This window comes from Thamnophis elegans, chromosome 7 (genome assembly GCF_009769535.1).
Source record: "Thamnophis elegans isolate rThaEle1 chromosome 7, rThaEle1.pri, whole genome shotgun sequence".
Classification (NCBI taxonomy): domain Eukaryota; kingdom Metazoa; phylum Chordata; class Lepidosauria; order Squamata; family Colubridae; genus Thamnophis; species Thamnophis elegans.
This window is the reverse complement of record NC_045547.1, coordinates 59,071,716-59,087,119: the sequence shown is the minus strand read 5'-3', so window position 1 is coordinate 59,087,119 and position 15,404 is coordinate 59,071,716. Positions and strand designations below refer to the sequence as shown.

Here is a 15,404-nt window from a genome sequence, read left to right as displayed (position 1 = left end):
TCTATTGTTAAGTATTATTATGGTTCATTTTGCAGTCAGCCAGATGTTTAGACTGGATTTAGCGTTTTTATCCACTTATTGAATGCTTTCCAGGGATCTGGGATAGACAGACATTTTTTGATCATCAGAGGATATAAACTATTCCAAATAAAGCTGCCTTTTACAATTGGCTGATTATTATTGTTGTTATTGTTATTTTTAATATTTGGTGGCCTGTTTTGGTAGGGGCTGAATGGCTGAATTGTACTCTTTTGCTGATTCTTGGAAGAAAAAAATGAGGGAAGGGGCTTTTTAATTTTTTTCTTGCATTTTAAAAATCAAAATTTTGGGAGATGGGGTTGGAAAGAAGCAGTTTGAAACATTTCTTTAGAATGTTCGAGGTGGAACAGCTTTGTTTTATACTCTGCATAAAACTATTTTTGCTTTGTGCATATCTCTATTGCAAATATTAGAAACAAAAAAATGTATAGTTTCCATATTTGTAATATCTTTAGGAATTTATAGAAAATTCCCATTTTCTATGAAATGGCAATTCTGAATAACAGTAAATAGCCAGTTTGGGCATTAGGAAAGTATCTACAAACAATATGACAGTTGAATCAAAATTTAAACAAATAATTATGATATTCCATATAAGGTGGGATTTGGAGATCTAGTTGTAGTTTTAATTTTCAAAGAACAAGGGGAAAATACCATTGGACAGATAATTTAAATGTATTATTCTTTTTTTAATATGATTTCTACAATTCTTACTTTATAAGATGATACATGTTTACATTCTGAATTTTTACTGTCACAGGCTTTGTGCTAAATAGAAAAATAGATAGAGAAATGCAGGAATTGCTCAACAAGTCAGAAAAGGAATAACTCACTACAGGTCAAATCTGTAATAATTTATTTAAATGTTTAGTTCATAATATGGATAGCTTTTTTTTTCTTCTTACTCCTTTTAGAAAAGGTAGTAATAGAGGACAATATTTGTAGCCCAGGGTTGAAATGAAGAGTGGGTGCGCTCTTCACTTGGTTGTTTTCTTGCAGATCTTTCATTACCCAAACTTGATAACACCATCAGTGCTGGTGGGGAGTGGGTTTGCTCTCAATTTATATGTGACTTGCTCTGTCAGTGTTGGTGGGAATGATTTTGGTAGTTATTTGGTTAGGCTGTTTACTATTAGTTTGCTTTGTAAGTCCTTGATTGCGGTATTGTTTAATTGGTGATCTTATGTAATCTTGATTAATATCTGCTAATCTGAGTGATGAATGCTGGTGGAATATTAGTCTTTTTGTTGCCTTTTTGGCTTGTCGATTGTCTCTTGAATGATATTTATATGTTGTTTATGTCTATGTATGTATTGATGGCTGATTTGTCAATGCTAAGCTTCCAGAAATTATCTTAGCATTTTTTGGGCTTGGCTTAGTTTAGGATAGTCACAGTTTTCCTGTTAAAACTATGGTTGTCTGTCCATGTGTTGTGAAATTAAGGAAATCATGTCTTCTGACTGCTAGTTGTTGTTCATTGATGCGTTCTGCTAGTCTTCTGTCTGTTTATCCTATGTAGTGGTTGTTGTAGTCATTACAATGTATGTTGTAGATGACTCCTGTTTTTTTCTTCTGAAGCTGCTGGATCTTTTGGTTTATTTAGGATGTTTTGGAGGGCTTTAGTTGATTTCTATGCTACATGGATGCCACATGGTTGTAATAGTCTGTTGGTGGTTTCTGAGATGTTTTTGATATAATTTATCCTTTTAAGAGCTTGGGTTGTGATACATTGAGTTAAGTGGTCAGGCACTTTTTGATGAAATTGTCTGGATATCCATTGTGTTGAAAGATATTGTATAGATGATATGTTTCCTTTTTCAGATATTTAGGATTGCTGCAGTGTGATTGTACTTGTCTAAATAGTGTTTGTTTGTTTCTGTGCTAAATGTATAGGCCACCCATCTTACCTCAAGGTATTTCTGGAAGGCTTACAATCATAAAAGATATGAATTATATAAGAACATTAATAGTTTCAACTGGGAAATTGTGACTATCCTAAACCAAGCCAAGTCTAAAAATGATTAATATCAGACCAATAATGAAGAAGTAAATAATATGCAAATCAAGGAACTGTCAAACTATGTTTCTCCAGGTTGACCCCTATAGCAATTTTAGCTTAACGCCAGATTTTCCCTAACTAGGTCCCTAGGAAATGAAGATCATCGAATCCATTTGGTTGGGATAACAGTTTCTTTTACTAAGGATTAGTGTTACAGTGAAAGTAGGCTAGTACTAAAGTTTGCATGCAAAGAGTTACAGTATTCCCCCTTCTCCCCAGTCCTCCCTCTTAGCCAGTTTGCCTTCGTCCAAAGGTGACCGGCTAGGTGTTTTGGGAACTGCTCAAATATTTGGTGCCACTTGGTACAGTTTGTGGCCTTGAAGACTGGAACAGGCTGGTTCTCACATCTCTGGCTTCTGTCAAACTTGTCATCTCCTCCCCTTTGGCTCGCCTCGTCCCTTTACATGCCAATTGCCTATTTCCTCTTCCCACCAGCCCCTAACAATTTATGGCAGGCTGCCAGAGAAGCGCTAAGCTGAAGATGGCAGATCTGACACTAACAGTAAAGAGCCCAATTAAAGAATCATCAAGACTCTCCCACCAACAATGACAGGGTAAGCCACTAGGATATAAATTGAAAGCAAACCCCACTCCTTACTAGCACTGATGATGTTACCTAGTTTGGGTAATTAAAGGTCTGCAAGAAAACAACCACACTCAGAGAGCACCAAGGAGCTTAGATCAGAAGGAAACTGATGAACCTAGATTGGTTTCAGAGAAAAGAATTTTGTGACGGGGTATGATTCAGTTAGTCAGTTTGAGTGAATTCCACTTGAAATTGGCTTCTGACGGGGGGCTCTGAATTGTTCCTATTGGTGTATCTTCATGTTTTTTCAGTCCATGGAATTCATTGATTTTTTAATAAGATCTGGGGGATGAAATAATCGAAGAATTGCTTAGCCAACTATTGGCCTCCTACCCACCTTGGCCTCCTACCGACTGCCCCACCCACTGGACACCCCTGATTGCCTCCCTGCCTAGTCCTCAGAGCCGCCTTCTATGCAAACTAAGTTGAACTGGCCACATCCCCCTCACATACCCAGAGGACAAGCACAATGCTGATCTGGCCCTCAATGAAATCGAGTTTGACACCCCTGATCTACATCATATGCTTGGGTGCTTATTAATATAAAAATTGGGCTCAGACTGCTGAATGCTTTTTTGGTGTGTGTGCATGTGAGCCTTTTTCATATTTCATTCTTAGAATAACATGTCATTCTTTTATTGAACAAATAGAAAATTGCGACAACTGAAATGGAAATTCCATAAAACAAGCAATAAAAGTATTAAATCATAAACTTCTGTGCAATTTAAGATGCAATTAATTGCAAATATTTATACCGAATATAACTTCCAGTTTAAAAATTAGAGAAGTTTACAGTAAATACAAAAATCTAATTAAATAATGTTTGCAAACTTTTGTATAGCTATTGAGTAAGTTATTTTTTTTTATTTTTAAGATATTTTTCTACATTTAAACTTCTGCAGTTTGATTTACTGTAATATAAAATATCTTTATAGTTTTTTCCCTTGATTTGTCTGAATTTTTATTTTTCTTTGTGTTTGGTTTTTTTTACAGTTCTTGATAACCACTCTTCTGGAGACTCTACAAGGTAAGATTTAAATTTTGATTTAAATTCAGGAAGTTCCAGAAAAAGATAGATTCTTATTTATGTGTATATATGCATTTGTGTTTAAGCAATTCTGAAAAAACAGATGATGATAGCTGGCTTTCTTCAGAAGAGGAGGAACTAGACTCCAGTCCCAAGGTAAGATTTTGTACAATGAACACTCAAAACCTCTAACAATGAAAGACTTGTTATGATAATAATTAATACTTTTTTGGATGGAAAGAAAATATGAACTTCAATTTATATCAGCGATTCTCAATCAGTGGGTCGCAACCCCTTTGGGGGTCGAACGACCCTTTCACGGGAGTTGCAGAACATCCCAAAACTGATGCCACCACATCTGCCCTCTTCGGGACAGGTCCTCTTCAGAAGAACGAGGCCCTACTGGTCCCCTTCGTGTTCTTCGCCTTCCAGCCGTGGCCCCACGCTGTGGAAAACATAGGCGCACGCACATCCTGCACAATTACAGCCCAGATCAGGACCAAAGCTCCTCTGCCAACTGGCCCTTCCTCCCTCGGAGGGCTTCGGGGGAAAGCTTCTGCAGAAGCCCGGGTAAGTGAGAACAAGTTCACACCGTTACAAAGTCTCTGAGGCTGTAATTGTATGGGGTGTGTGCGCACGCCTATGTTTTCCATGGCGTGGAGCCGCCCCGAGGCAGTGGGCAGCCAGTTATGATTCTGGAGCCCATCCGCCGGGGGTGGGGTCCCCCTCGCATTCCTCGTCTTCCCAGAGTTCCCCGGACTCATCGCCAGCCGCGCAGAACCTCGGCGAGGCTCCACGCCGTAGAAAACATAGGTGCGCGCACCCCCCCTGCACAATTACAGCCTCGGATTCTTCGTTAACGGCGGGAACTTGTTCTCACTTGCCCAGGCTTCTGCGGAAGCTTCCCTCCAAGGCCCTGTGAGGGAGGAAGGGCAGTTGGGAGCGGGGCTTTGGTCCTGTTCCGGGCTGTAATTGCGCAGGGCGTGCGTTCGTCTATGTTTTCTAGGATGTGGGGCCGCCGCTGGAAGATGAAGGACGGGAGGTTAACCAGCAGGGCCTTGTCCTTCTGAAGAGGACCTGTTCTCGAAGAAGGGAGATGTGGTGGCATTGGTCTTGGGATGTTCTGTGGGGAAAAATGCCACTGCCAGGTACTTTTAACCATATATTTTGGTCCCATGACTGCAGAATGCTGCAAAAAATCATAAATGCAGGCCAGTTGTTGAGTGTTTCAAATGTGATTGGAACACTCAACAAGGTGACCACAGTATGTCTGTCTGTGTGAGAGAGACAGAGGGAGGGAGGGAATCAGAGAGAGATGGACAGACATAGAGAGAGAGAGAGAGGGAGGGGAGGAGGGAGGGAGAGACAGACAGAGAGACACACACAGTGAGTGATTGAGTGAGAGAGACAGACAGACAGACACACATATACACATAGAGTGACAGAGAGACAGAGACAAGAGAGGGAGAGAGACAGAGACAGAGAGACACACACACACAGAGTGGGTGAGAAACACACACACAGTGACGGAAATGGGGAGAGGGGAGAGAGAGACAGAGTGATACAGAGAGAGAGATAGACAGACAGATACAGAGAGAGAATGACAGGCAGGGAGGGAGGGAGAGAGACAAAGAGCTACACAGTGAGAGACAGACAGAAAGAGAAAGGAAGAAAGAAAGAAAAAGAAAGAGAACTTATGACCACAATTTAGCCCAAAATTTTGGTTGCTAAGCAAGAGCATGGTTAAGTGGGTTTCACCACATTTTGTGCAACTGTGCAACGAGTTGGATGCGCTGAACAATGCTCTGCTATTTCACATTGCGCATACTGTCGCAAAATGTAGCAATGTAGTTTACTGTTGTCATATTAAGACTGTTACCCATGCTACATCATGCTTCAAGACAAAATTTCATTTATTTGTAATTAGAAATAAATATTTCACAATATATAATTACATATTGTTTTTGTGATTAATCACTATGCTTTAATTATGTTCAATTTGTAATAGTGAAAATACATCCTCCATATCAGATATTTACGTTACAATTTATAACAGTAGCAACATTACAGTTATGAGGTAGCAACGAAAATAATTTTATGGTTGGGTCGCTCAACCATAAGGAACTGTATTAAAGGGTTGCAGCATTGGGAAGGTTGAGAACCACTGATTTAGATCTTAAATTTAGTACATAGAGCTTGAGCCATGGTGATGCAGTGGTTAGAATGCAGTATTGTGGGCTAATTCTGCTGATGGCCAATTCGTCGCACTTTGGCAGTTCGAGTCTGACTGGCTCAAAATTGACCCAGCCTTCCATCTTTCTGAGGTCAGTAAAATGAGGACCCAGATTTTGGGAGCAATATGCTGTCTTAGAAAGATTCATGTGTGCCTTGTTTCTAACACAGCAACATTCAAAATGCTTTTAACTGTTTCATGTGAAATAAAATAATTCATAATGTTCCACTGTGGAAAATGATGAGAATTTAAAACAAATGCTTTGTTTTTATTCTAGTTTCACAAAAATAGGAGGGAAAGCAGGCCGTTCAAGCTCCACCAATACCCATTCTACAGGAAAAGAGTTTAAAACGTTAAAAAGAATTCCTATAGCAAACAATGTAAACAGCAGTTAAGCCCATATTTTGTACCCTGGCAGACCTGTGCGAGCAGCCACAGAACTGAGCCCAGAGAAGAAATAGGGAACAGATGATAGATTGGGTTCAGTAGCAAATGCATACTTATTCACTTTCATACTAATAACCACCCAAGCATATGATGTACATTAACTACATAAAATTGTAATTTAAATATTGTAGTATAAAACTGCTCTATAACCAATTATTCCAAAATTGATTTCATTCTCTAAATATGAGCTTTTAATTGCTCTTCTGCACTCCAACCATTGAATAGTAGCAAGAATAGGATGAACTTGCTATTTTATTGATTGATAATTCTACAGGTCTTCATGGTGTGTAAGTATTTAAAACTAGCCAGTCACTGAACATAAAATTATGTAGAACAAAATACCCCAAGCTAGTTTTGAATTTAGAAAAAAATGTTGGAACAGGAAGTATTTTCTAAACTGACACCATTTGAAAAAGCTGTGCTGAGCTCAGGATTGAATATGATTTTGTACTAGTATTTGGATCACTTTTTGTCATTTGAAAAATATGCATAGAATCAGAATTAAAAGGGGCTATGTATTCATACATTCAGTCTCCTGCTTAATGCAATATTCCAAACTTAAGCATCCTAGTGAGGTGGCTAGAATTAAAATAATATGTTTTTATCAATGTGGTATTACCATGGATAGAAGTTTGGACTAGATCAGGAAGACAGAAGTTCCACACTGTTTTAAGTTTCACTTAACCTATTAAGAAAGAGGAGGGTTGATACATTTATAAGTCTAGTTTTGTTTTTTGTTTTTTTAAGAAGAGTAGAATGTAAAGATAGTATAGCAATGGTTGTTACAGTGAAAACTTCTGTCCGCTTCAACTTTTATTCTTAGAAACCAGAAAAACCAAGTTTGGCTCAGCTAATGAAAGTTCCATGGGACTTCTTGAAAAAATGTAAGTTGCTTGAACAAAATAAGTTATGATTATAGTGCTTATCTACAGAAAACATTAACTGTGTTTTAATCTCTCTGTGTGTGTTTGTATTTTGATACAGTAGATGAAAAAGATTGCACTATCCCAACAGAACCCTTAGGCAGTTCACAGCAAAATAAAGCAGATTATGAATTTGAAGAATGCAATGAATCCCTTCCTAAGCCTTTGTTCCAAGTCAAAACCTTCCCTCATTCTGTCCATTCCTCACCTGGCTCCTTTTCCAAATGTTCCCAGAGAACATTGCATTCTAAACAGGTAATAAGTTTGAATTTATCCATTGTATTTTATTATTTATTGTATGTTTTTATACCCACATGTGATTTTGTGAAGATAATGAAAACAAAAATCAATCAAAAGAAAATACTCAAAAAAATATTCAAAAAAAAATTAACCACAATAAGCAAGAATTAAATGATTCTGATAGTTCTTTGGCAAGCAAGAAGGAAGAAGAATTGGATGGGAAGAGCAAAGAAGAGAAGAAAAAGGAAACAGAGGAGGAAGAGGAAGAAGAAGAGGAGGAAGAAGAGGAAGAGGATGAAGAAGAGGAGGAGGAAGAGGAAGAGGAAGAAGAAGAAAAAGTGAAAGAAATGGAGGAGCACTTCAATATAGAAAGGGAAGAAGAAAACATAAAAACAATTTGGACCAAGGCAGAAGATAAGGAAGATGAATATGTTGACAAATTAGGAGGGAAAGAATATTCCAGAGAAAATAAACATGAGAGGGAAACAAAACTGTTTAAGTGTAATGATGAACTATGTAATGTACAAAATGAAAATATGCAAGATGGTACTAATATTCCTGAAGCTTTTAGTTCTGGTCATTCTGAAACTTCACATTACCATACAATTACTAACAAGGTAAATAAGGAACAGCCTGAACATTCTGTTGAAAAAGAATCTAATTATGAAAATCAATTTCAGAAGTTACAAAAACTCCAGGGGACACAGAATATTAATAAATTGTCATATGAGAATCAAAAAGAGTTTTGCAAATCTGTTTTTTCTTTGGAGAATGTTGAAAAAACTACATTTATTTTCTCAACTAACTCTCAAGAAAATGACATGGATTCCGTTCTGGATGATATTGAAAGTCATAATTCTGGATCAGAAGCAGAACTCAGAAAAAATACAAGTACACAAGAGAATAGTAGGGATCCTGATTTTGCAGGATATGAGATCCCTGGAAAAAAGGAATATGTGGATTCAAAAAAACTGGAAGAAGCAATATATGAGCCAACAATATATAAATACAGTGACGATGAACATCTGAAAACTTTCCAATCTGATTTGAAAGTAAGTGAATCTATCGTAAAGGCAAAGACTTCATAAATAAAAATCTGTTTCAACAAGCTTGTTCATTAGTGATATTTTAATGGCACAGGAGAAATAAAATCCATTCCAAGTCATTTAGTCCCCAATCCCTGGGCTGCAGCCTTTTCAAAATCTGATCGCAGGAGAAATGGGCAAGCATGTGTGTGTGAAGCTCCACTCGCACAAATGATGGGCAAGTATGTGTACAAAGCTCCACTGGAACTAGCAGAGGGTGCTTGTGATCACACATAAAGTAGGAGTGGAACTTTTTGAGCGCAAGGACCCTCTACTCCAGGGGTGTCCACTTGCATGAGCGGAGTTTCAGTCACAAGTGCAATTACCAGCCGCGAATGGAGCTTTGCATGTGAGTGCAAGGACCCTTCACTCATGCTTGATCTCCATTTGCATGAGGAGAAGGCATGCATGCGCTCTGATTGCACAAATGGAACTATGTGTGCGCCTGCCACTCATATACCCCTCCTCCTGCGTCAGACCACCAAGGTGGAAAGGTTGGGGACCATTGATTTAGAACACAATCAAGATTAATCATAGATTTGATAATATTCAAATGAAGCAAAAATACCTAAACTGGCTTAATAGTTCCATATACAATTCAAGATGTTGATTTTCTATGAAGCCATAATTACTTATAGCTAGAATACCAACTATTTTTTACGTAATTATTCATTCATTCATTCATTCATTCATCAAAGAACAATTACAAATTTGAACAAACAAAAAAACTAAAATGCGACAGGGATAATAGGCACTTTAGTGCACTTACACACGCCACCCAATTGCATAACCAGTCTTTAAGAATGGCTTCTAATTTTTTTCTCAAAATCAATTTTATAATTGCTAGATTGTCTTTTAATTATAAATTGCTTGGAAGATGGTACACAGAAAATAAGGCATATAGATTCATACTATAACACAATTATGTATATTTATAGGTTAATTTGATTAATAATTGTTTTTATTGTATTGATTAATAAAATGATGGTAATAACAACCACTATTTTATTAATAGTAATAATAACTGCATAATATATGTAACAAATAAATAATACGTGTACATAGTGAAAATGTATAATTTATGGTCTTGGTCATATAAAATAGCTTTTCTAGTATTATAAAATATCACATTTTACATCATACTGAAGATGCTTCAGTTCAGTGTTTCTTAAACTTTTTTCTCTCAGAATTCTTTCCCACTTTTAAAAATTATGGAGAACCCCCAAAAAGCTTTTGTTTGGATGGACTATATATATAGCAGTATTTATCATATTAAAAATTAAAATTGATGCATTTACTTCTCATGATTGTTTGATGGAATTTTATTTTTCAGCATAGACTGCCAAATAATTTTGATTTTTTTTAATTCCTGGGAGAGTCTTGGAGCACCTTACTACTCCTAGACCACTACTCTAGTTTATTACTTACAGTACATATGTGAATATATATTGAATATATATTCTTAGCAATATCCCAGACAGTTTATGACTCCCTGATAAAATCACATAGATTAGTCATAAATTCTAAAGACTTCTTTAAAGTAATAACAGGTCATTACAATTTCCAATTGCTATATACAATAAACACTGAATGTTCTTCTTTCTGTTAGGAGAAGCCTTCAAAAGATGAAGAAGGTGGTGAACAGGATATTGCCAATAAAAAAAATTTAGTTGGTAAGCAGTCTTCGAATATCTCACCAAAAGGTATAAGTTTTAGTTATATTAACTAGTCTGCGGTCACTTCACATATTTATGCATTATAGTTTCATTAAGCTAATAGTTTAATACATAAAATTTATGAAACCAATAATTAATTGGTTATTGCCACGAATCTTAATATAGTTTAATATTATAAGATTAAAATATATAAACAAAACTGTTTCTGGAAATAGCCTATTTGTAATTAAGTTATTTATTATGAACTGAACATCTATTAGAATGCTATCGTTCTTTAATTCTTTAAAGTGTTATATATCAGTTTTCATGCTCTGTGTTTAAAAACTTCTGTGGCTGGTTTCTGAAAATCTGTGTAAGGAGAAGGTAGTTTTCTGAAAATAACTTTTTTTTTAAATTTGGGGGCTGAACAAAAAGATTCAATTAATTTTGCTTTCGCTTCTCAGCAATATTTCAGTAAAAGTAGTGTGCATAGCTAATGTCAGAAGGCAGCTATCAAAATTATTTAGTTATTTAAATGTAATAATTTGCCCTATAATCTAGTTAACTCTTTTGTCTTGCCTTGTCAAGGTGTGATACAAGAATAGGACTGAGGCATGATAAATTGGCAGAACCAATCAAACATGGTGGTGGAGGAATGAATAGCATCTGGCAATACTTTTTAAATCTGAATTGCCACAATCTCAATTTTTGAATAATGGACACAGTATTTTGTAAACAATTTACTAATTTATTTTATAGCTAAATCAACTTTGGGTGAGGACAAAGATGAAGAGGAAAAGTATACAGAATCTCCATGGGATTCAGAAGTAGGTTTTTAAATTTTTCTGTGCTCTATGATTTAAAAAAAAGCTTCCATTTTAAAATCTGTTTTGATTTATTGTTTCTCATATTAATCAGTTTTAGCTTCTAGTGTCTATGGATATGTTTTTAGCTTGCTAACAATAATGTTGTTACCATTAAATCAAAATATTTATTTGATGCTCCAAGGCGTTTGAGTTTATTTTCCACACAGTTACTTATAAGCTTTACCCACTTTGTGTTTTCAAAATGGCCAGTGAGAAAAATATTTTTTCAAGGAAAATATTTTTTTAATTTCAAACCATTTATTTGTATACAGAATTCTAGGAATTCATCTGCCTATATAGATAATGTTATATATTATATGGATAATATTTTCCATGTCAGTTGGTTACAAAACTTCTGTGCCACCTTACCAGAGCCATCACTTACAGTTTATATAAATTCTCATATTATCAATCCAATATATATGCATGGAATTATCATCATTATTAAACATTTATTTGACTACTACAATTATTACTTCCTTTTATGTGAAATATTCTAAGTCTAGAATAATTTTGTATTATGGCATTTCATCACATCATCCCAAAACCATCCATTAATATTACATCTTTAAATTGTATTCTATATAAAATTGTTTATCTTTGAGTACAAAACTTTTGTGCATCCTCTCCATAGTCCTCACTTACAATTTATGTAAAATTCCATATTGTCAATCATATATATATATATACACATACATACACACACACACACATTATTATCCTTGTTAATCATTTATTTGACTATAACTATTGTTACTTCATTTTATGTGTAATATTCTAAAAGGCTCCAAGGAAGGGTGAAAAACTGTCTCAAAAGAAGGCCGAAGTCAGCTGGCCAGCGCGTGAATGCATGCTGGCCAGACAGCAGGCAACACCGCGTGTGCCTGACAAATGGCTCTGTTTGCCACCTGTGGCACCCGTGCCATAGGTTCGCCATCACGGGTATAGGGTCCATAGTTGGAAATGTGTTATTATTGAAGGCTTTCTCTGATGTTCTATAGTTTTGCTTTATGGAATTGTCTTAATGCTTAAAGTTATAAATATATACTTTTGTGTTTAATAAAATGTTTTTCTTGTATGAGATTCTAGTGTCTTCTCTTACATGGCACATGAGAATAGTGGTAACTGATACTGAAAATTTTTGAATACTAGTAGTTCACTTTGCTTTTGATCCTGAGTTATAACCAACTCATTCTAGGATGCATTCTTAGTTGAAGTAGGTGTGAGGTACTTCAGAAAGGAGATTTGAAATTTAGTGTATCTGAAATTCAGGTTTTGTAAAAGTATTTTTTTTAAAAAAATCATTTTATTTCCAGCTAACTTTTCTACTCTAATAAATTAAAATGGGAACGGTTGCAATCCTTAATACGAATGTCTGTTCAAACATTTCAGTTGTAAGTAAATGCAAATCAACCATTTCTTAAAAGCTAAACTTACGGAGAAGAAGGCGGGGCTTAGCAGTGAGAAGATGGAGTTTCAGGCTACTCCTGAAATTCCTCTATACCGAAGGATTTTTGGACGGGTTCTTTGAACTCTAGCTGTCCCGGAGACGACAGTGAAGGTGAGGAGAGACCCAGGACCTCAGAGACACCCGCAAGTCTCTGGGGGGGGGGGTATTAACTCCTCGTGCCAATTCCTTTCTGGATTAGCTGCGTGCTAACTGAAACTGCAGGTTGCCCCTAAGAATGGTAGAAGTGATGTCATCTGGTAAGCTGATTTTATTATCCAAGAGAGACTGTTCGCATTAAAAACTTAAGCTAACTGAAACCAAAGAACAAGAAAATTTAGCGGCGAATTGGCTTTTTTTAATGGATTTATGGCTGGTGGTTACTCTACTTCTTAAATGCTTCAAGAAACTCCTCGACATCCTCCCCCCTCTGACTCTCCCTAAGTGGATCGTAAAATTTATTTTCTACTAATTAGCCCGTCACGATTCGACATTTTTATTACTTTATTACTTGGCTCTGTTTACGATCAGATAAGATTGCACAGCCTGCAAGAGAAGAAAAGTGCTTCGAAGTCTGTGGAAAAAAAAAAAGAGAGAGCTTGCAATTTTTAACTGCGACACATCATGACGTCTCAAAATACCTCTAAGATTTCATTTCAGATTCTTTTTTCCGCATGTAGAGGGCTTTTTGACTCTTATCAAAGGCTGGAAAGAAAATTGGACCATCTGATTTTAAAATATGAAGTAAAAACTGAGATCGTTGAATGTTTAAATGTTCCTGAAATACAAATGGAAAATGTGAGAAATGGTGTCTGGTCTATCTCAGAGGAAGAAAGGAGGGGGGGAGCTATAAAGAAGACTCATTTAAAGAGACAGAGTGCAGGAGGAATGGAAAATCCACCCTTGAGAATTAAAGTTAATTTGGAAAATTTTACAAGCCCAGGACAACATTATTATTTCATCACTGACATTCAGAGTCCAAAGGTGCGAAAATATCTTTGTCTGGATTTGCTTATGAAAACATTTGGCAAATTTATCCAACGCGTGGCAATTGATTTGAGAAGATTTTGCTATTGGAGAGACACTGGCTGACAGATGGAAGAACGTAATTTAAAATTAGCTAAATCTGATTACCTTAATGTGTAATAGATATAGCTGAATAATGACTGATATGGATAGTAATATATATAATTTGGAACTGGCTGATAGATTGAAGAATACAATTGAAAACTAGCTAAACCTAATTGCTTTTTTTTGTAACAGATATAGTTGAATAATAATTGATATTGATAGTAATGTATATAATGTGGAGTTGATATGATAACTAACAATTGGATATGAGAAAACATCTTTAGATTATACATAAAGAGTATTAACTACAATAATTATCACTATTAAAAAAACTAAATAAAATACATACAATCAAATGTTAATCAATACTGGGAAAATGTTATGATATATGATATAATTAAATATTATGGATGTCCAGCTAAAATAGGACATGAGGATTTGATGATAATAGAGGATTCTACAAATAAGTAAATGAATTGTCAGCATGTGTTATGGATTAATTTTTTAGCATAGCTAAGGATGAAAGATGTTTAAATAACCATAGGTAATTAAAACTGGAGGTATAATGATGTTGATATGGTAAATATTCGAGTTAAGATATTTGAATTAATATGAGCTAATGGAAGAGAAGCACCAAAGCATGTTGTAACCAGTTGATATACTTCTCTTTTTTTTTCATAATAGACACCTGTGTTTTGTTTCGTTTTCCTGCCTTGTCTCTTGTCGTTTTTGTCTTTTTTTGTATTATTGTTATTTTTTATTTTTCATTTTAATTTTTATTTTTTATTTGCCCTTTTTTTTTTCCCCCCACCGGTGTGGGCAGGTATTGTTCAAGATTATTACTTTTATTAATATTTCTAAATAATAATTACAGTTAAATGAAAATGGATATATAATAATGCTTGAGTTAATATGAGTTATGTTGGTTGACTGTGGAGGAGATGTACCAAAACTTATCTGTAATTGATTGATACATTTTCTACAGATGTAAAGAAAGATGCTGTACCTGTTTTAAATTAAAATTAAAAAACATTTATTAAAAAAAAAAAGCTAAACTTACAAATTCAAATGCTTTTATGTTCTTTGTAATTAAAAGCTTTCATAATCTGTTAAGAAATATCTTTCTTTTTTGTAGAAAAATAAAGATAAACAAAATGGGTATATGACTATAGTTGTATGTATGTTTCTCACATATGTGTGTTTCCAATAGTGTACTTCAGAAAGCCCCAGGAAGCCAACTATTAGTTCTCTACCTACATCTCCTGCCAAAACTGGAATACGTATGCACAGTATTATAGAAGAACCATTTAATGGTAAATTCATCATAAATTATCCCTTTTGTTATATTAACATACGTAAATATTTTAAATGTTTTTCAGTTGTTTAGATATGGAAAATATAATGGAATGGCTAAGGGTTGTGGCGGGGTGGGGGGGTAGGTGGGTTGATTTATATATATTGCCAATATATTCCCAACAAATTTCTATAACTAGTAAGACTTTATCCTGGGTCTACCTGATTCAAGTTGTGCCTTAATGTACAGGTTATACCTGTATATTTTCCTCCTACAATAACCCTATAAAATATCTAACAAAAGAATAAAAAGAAAGGTGCAGATAAGAAAAAATAGAAAAGGAAAAAGAATAAACTAAAGAAAAAATATAAAGAATTATCACAAGTACAAACAATTTTAGTAATTTATCAATAGCAATAGCAGTAGACTTAT

At 35.1% G+C, this 15,404-nt stretch overlaps 1 protein-coding gene across 1 annotated transcript in view; it reads left to right on the top strand.

The window, feature by feature from the left end:
• The window catches only part of LOC116511063 (ankyrin repeat domain-containing protein 26-like), a 94,864-nt gene that overhangs the window by 10,210 nt on the left and 69,250 nt on the right, over positions 1 to 15,404 (top strand). The window contains 7 exon segments of the mRNA XM_032220836.1: positions 3,678 to 3,711; positions 3,798 to 3,867; positions 7,215 to 7,275; positions 7,376 to 7,569; positions 10,249 to 10,312; positions 11,054 to 11,121; positions 14,889 to 14,991. Of these exon segments, the coding sequence (XP_032076727.1) occupies positions 3,678 to 3,711; positions 3,798 to 3,867; positions 7,215 to 7,275; positions 7,376 to 7,569; positions 10,249 to 10,312; positions 11,054 to 11,121; positions 14,889 to 14,991 (594 nt within the window).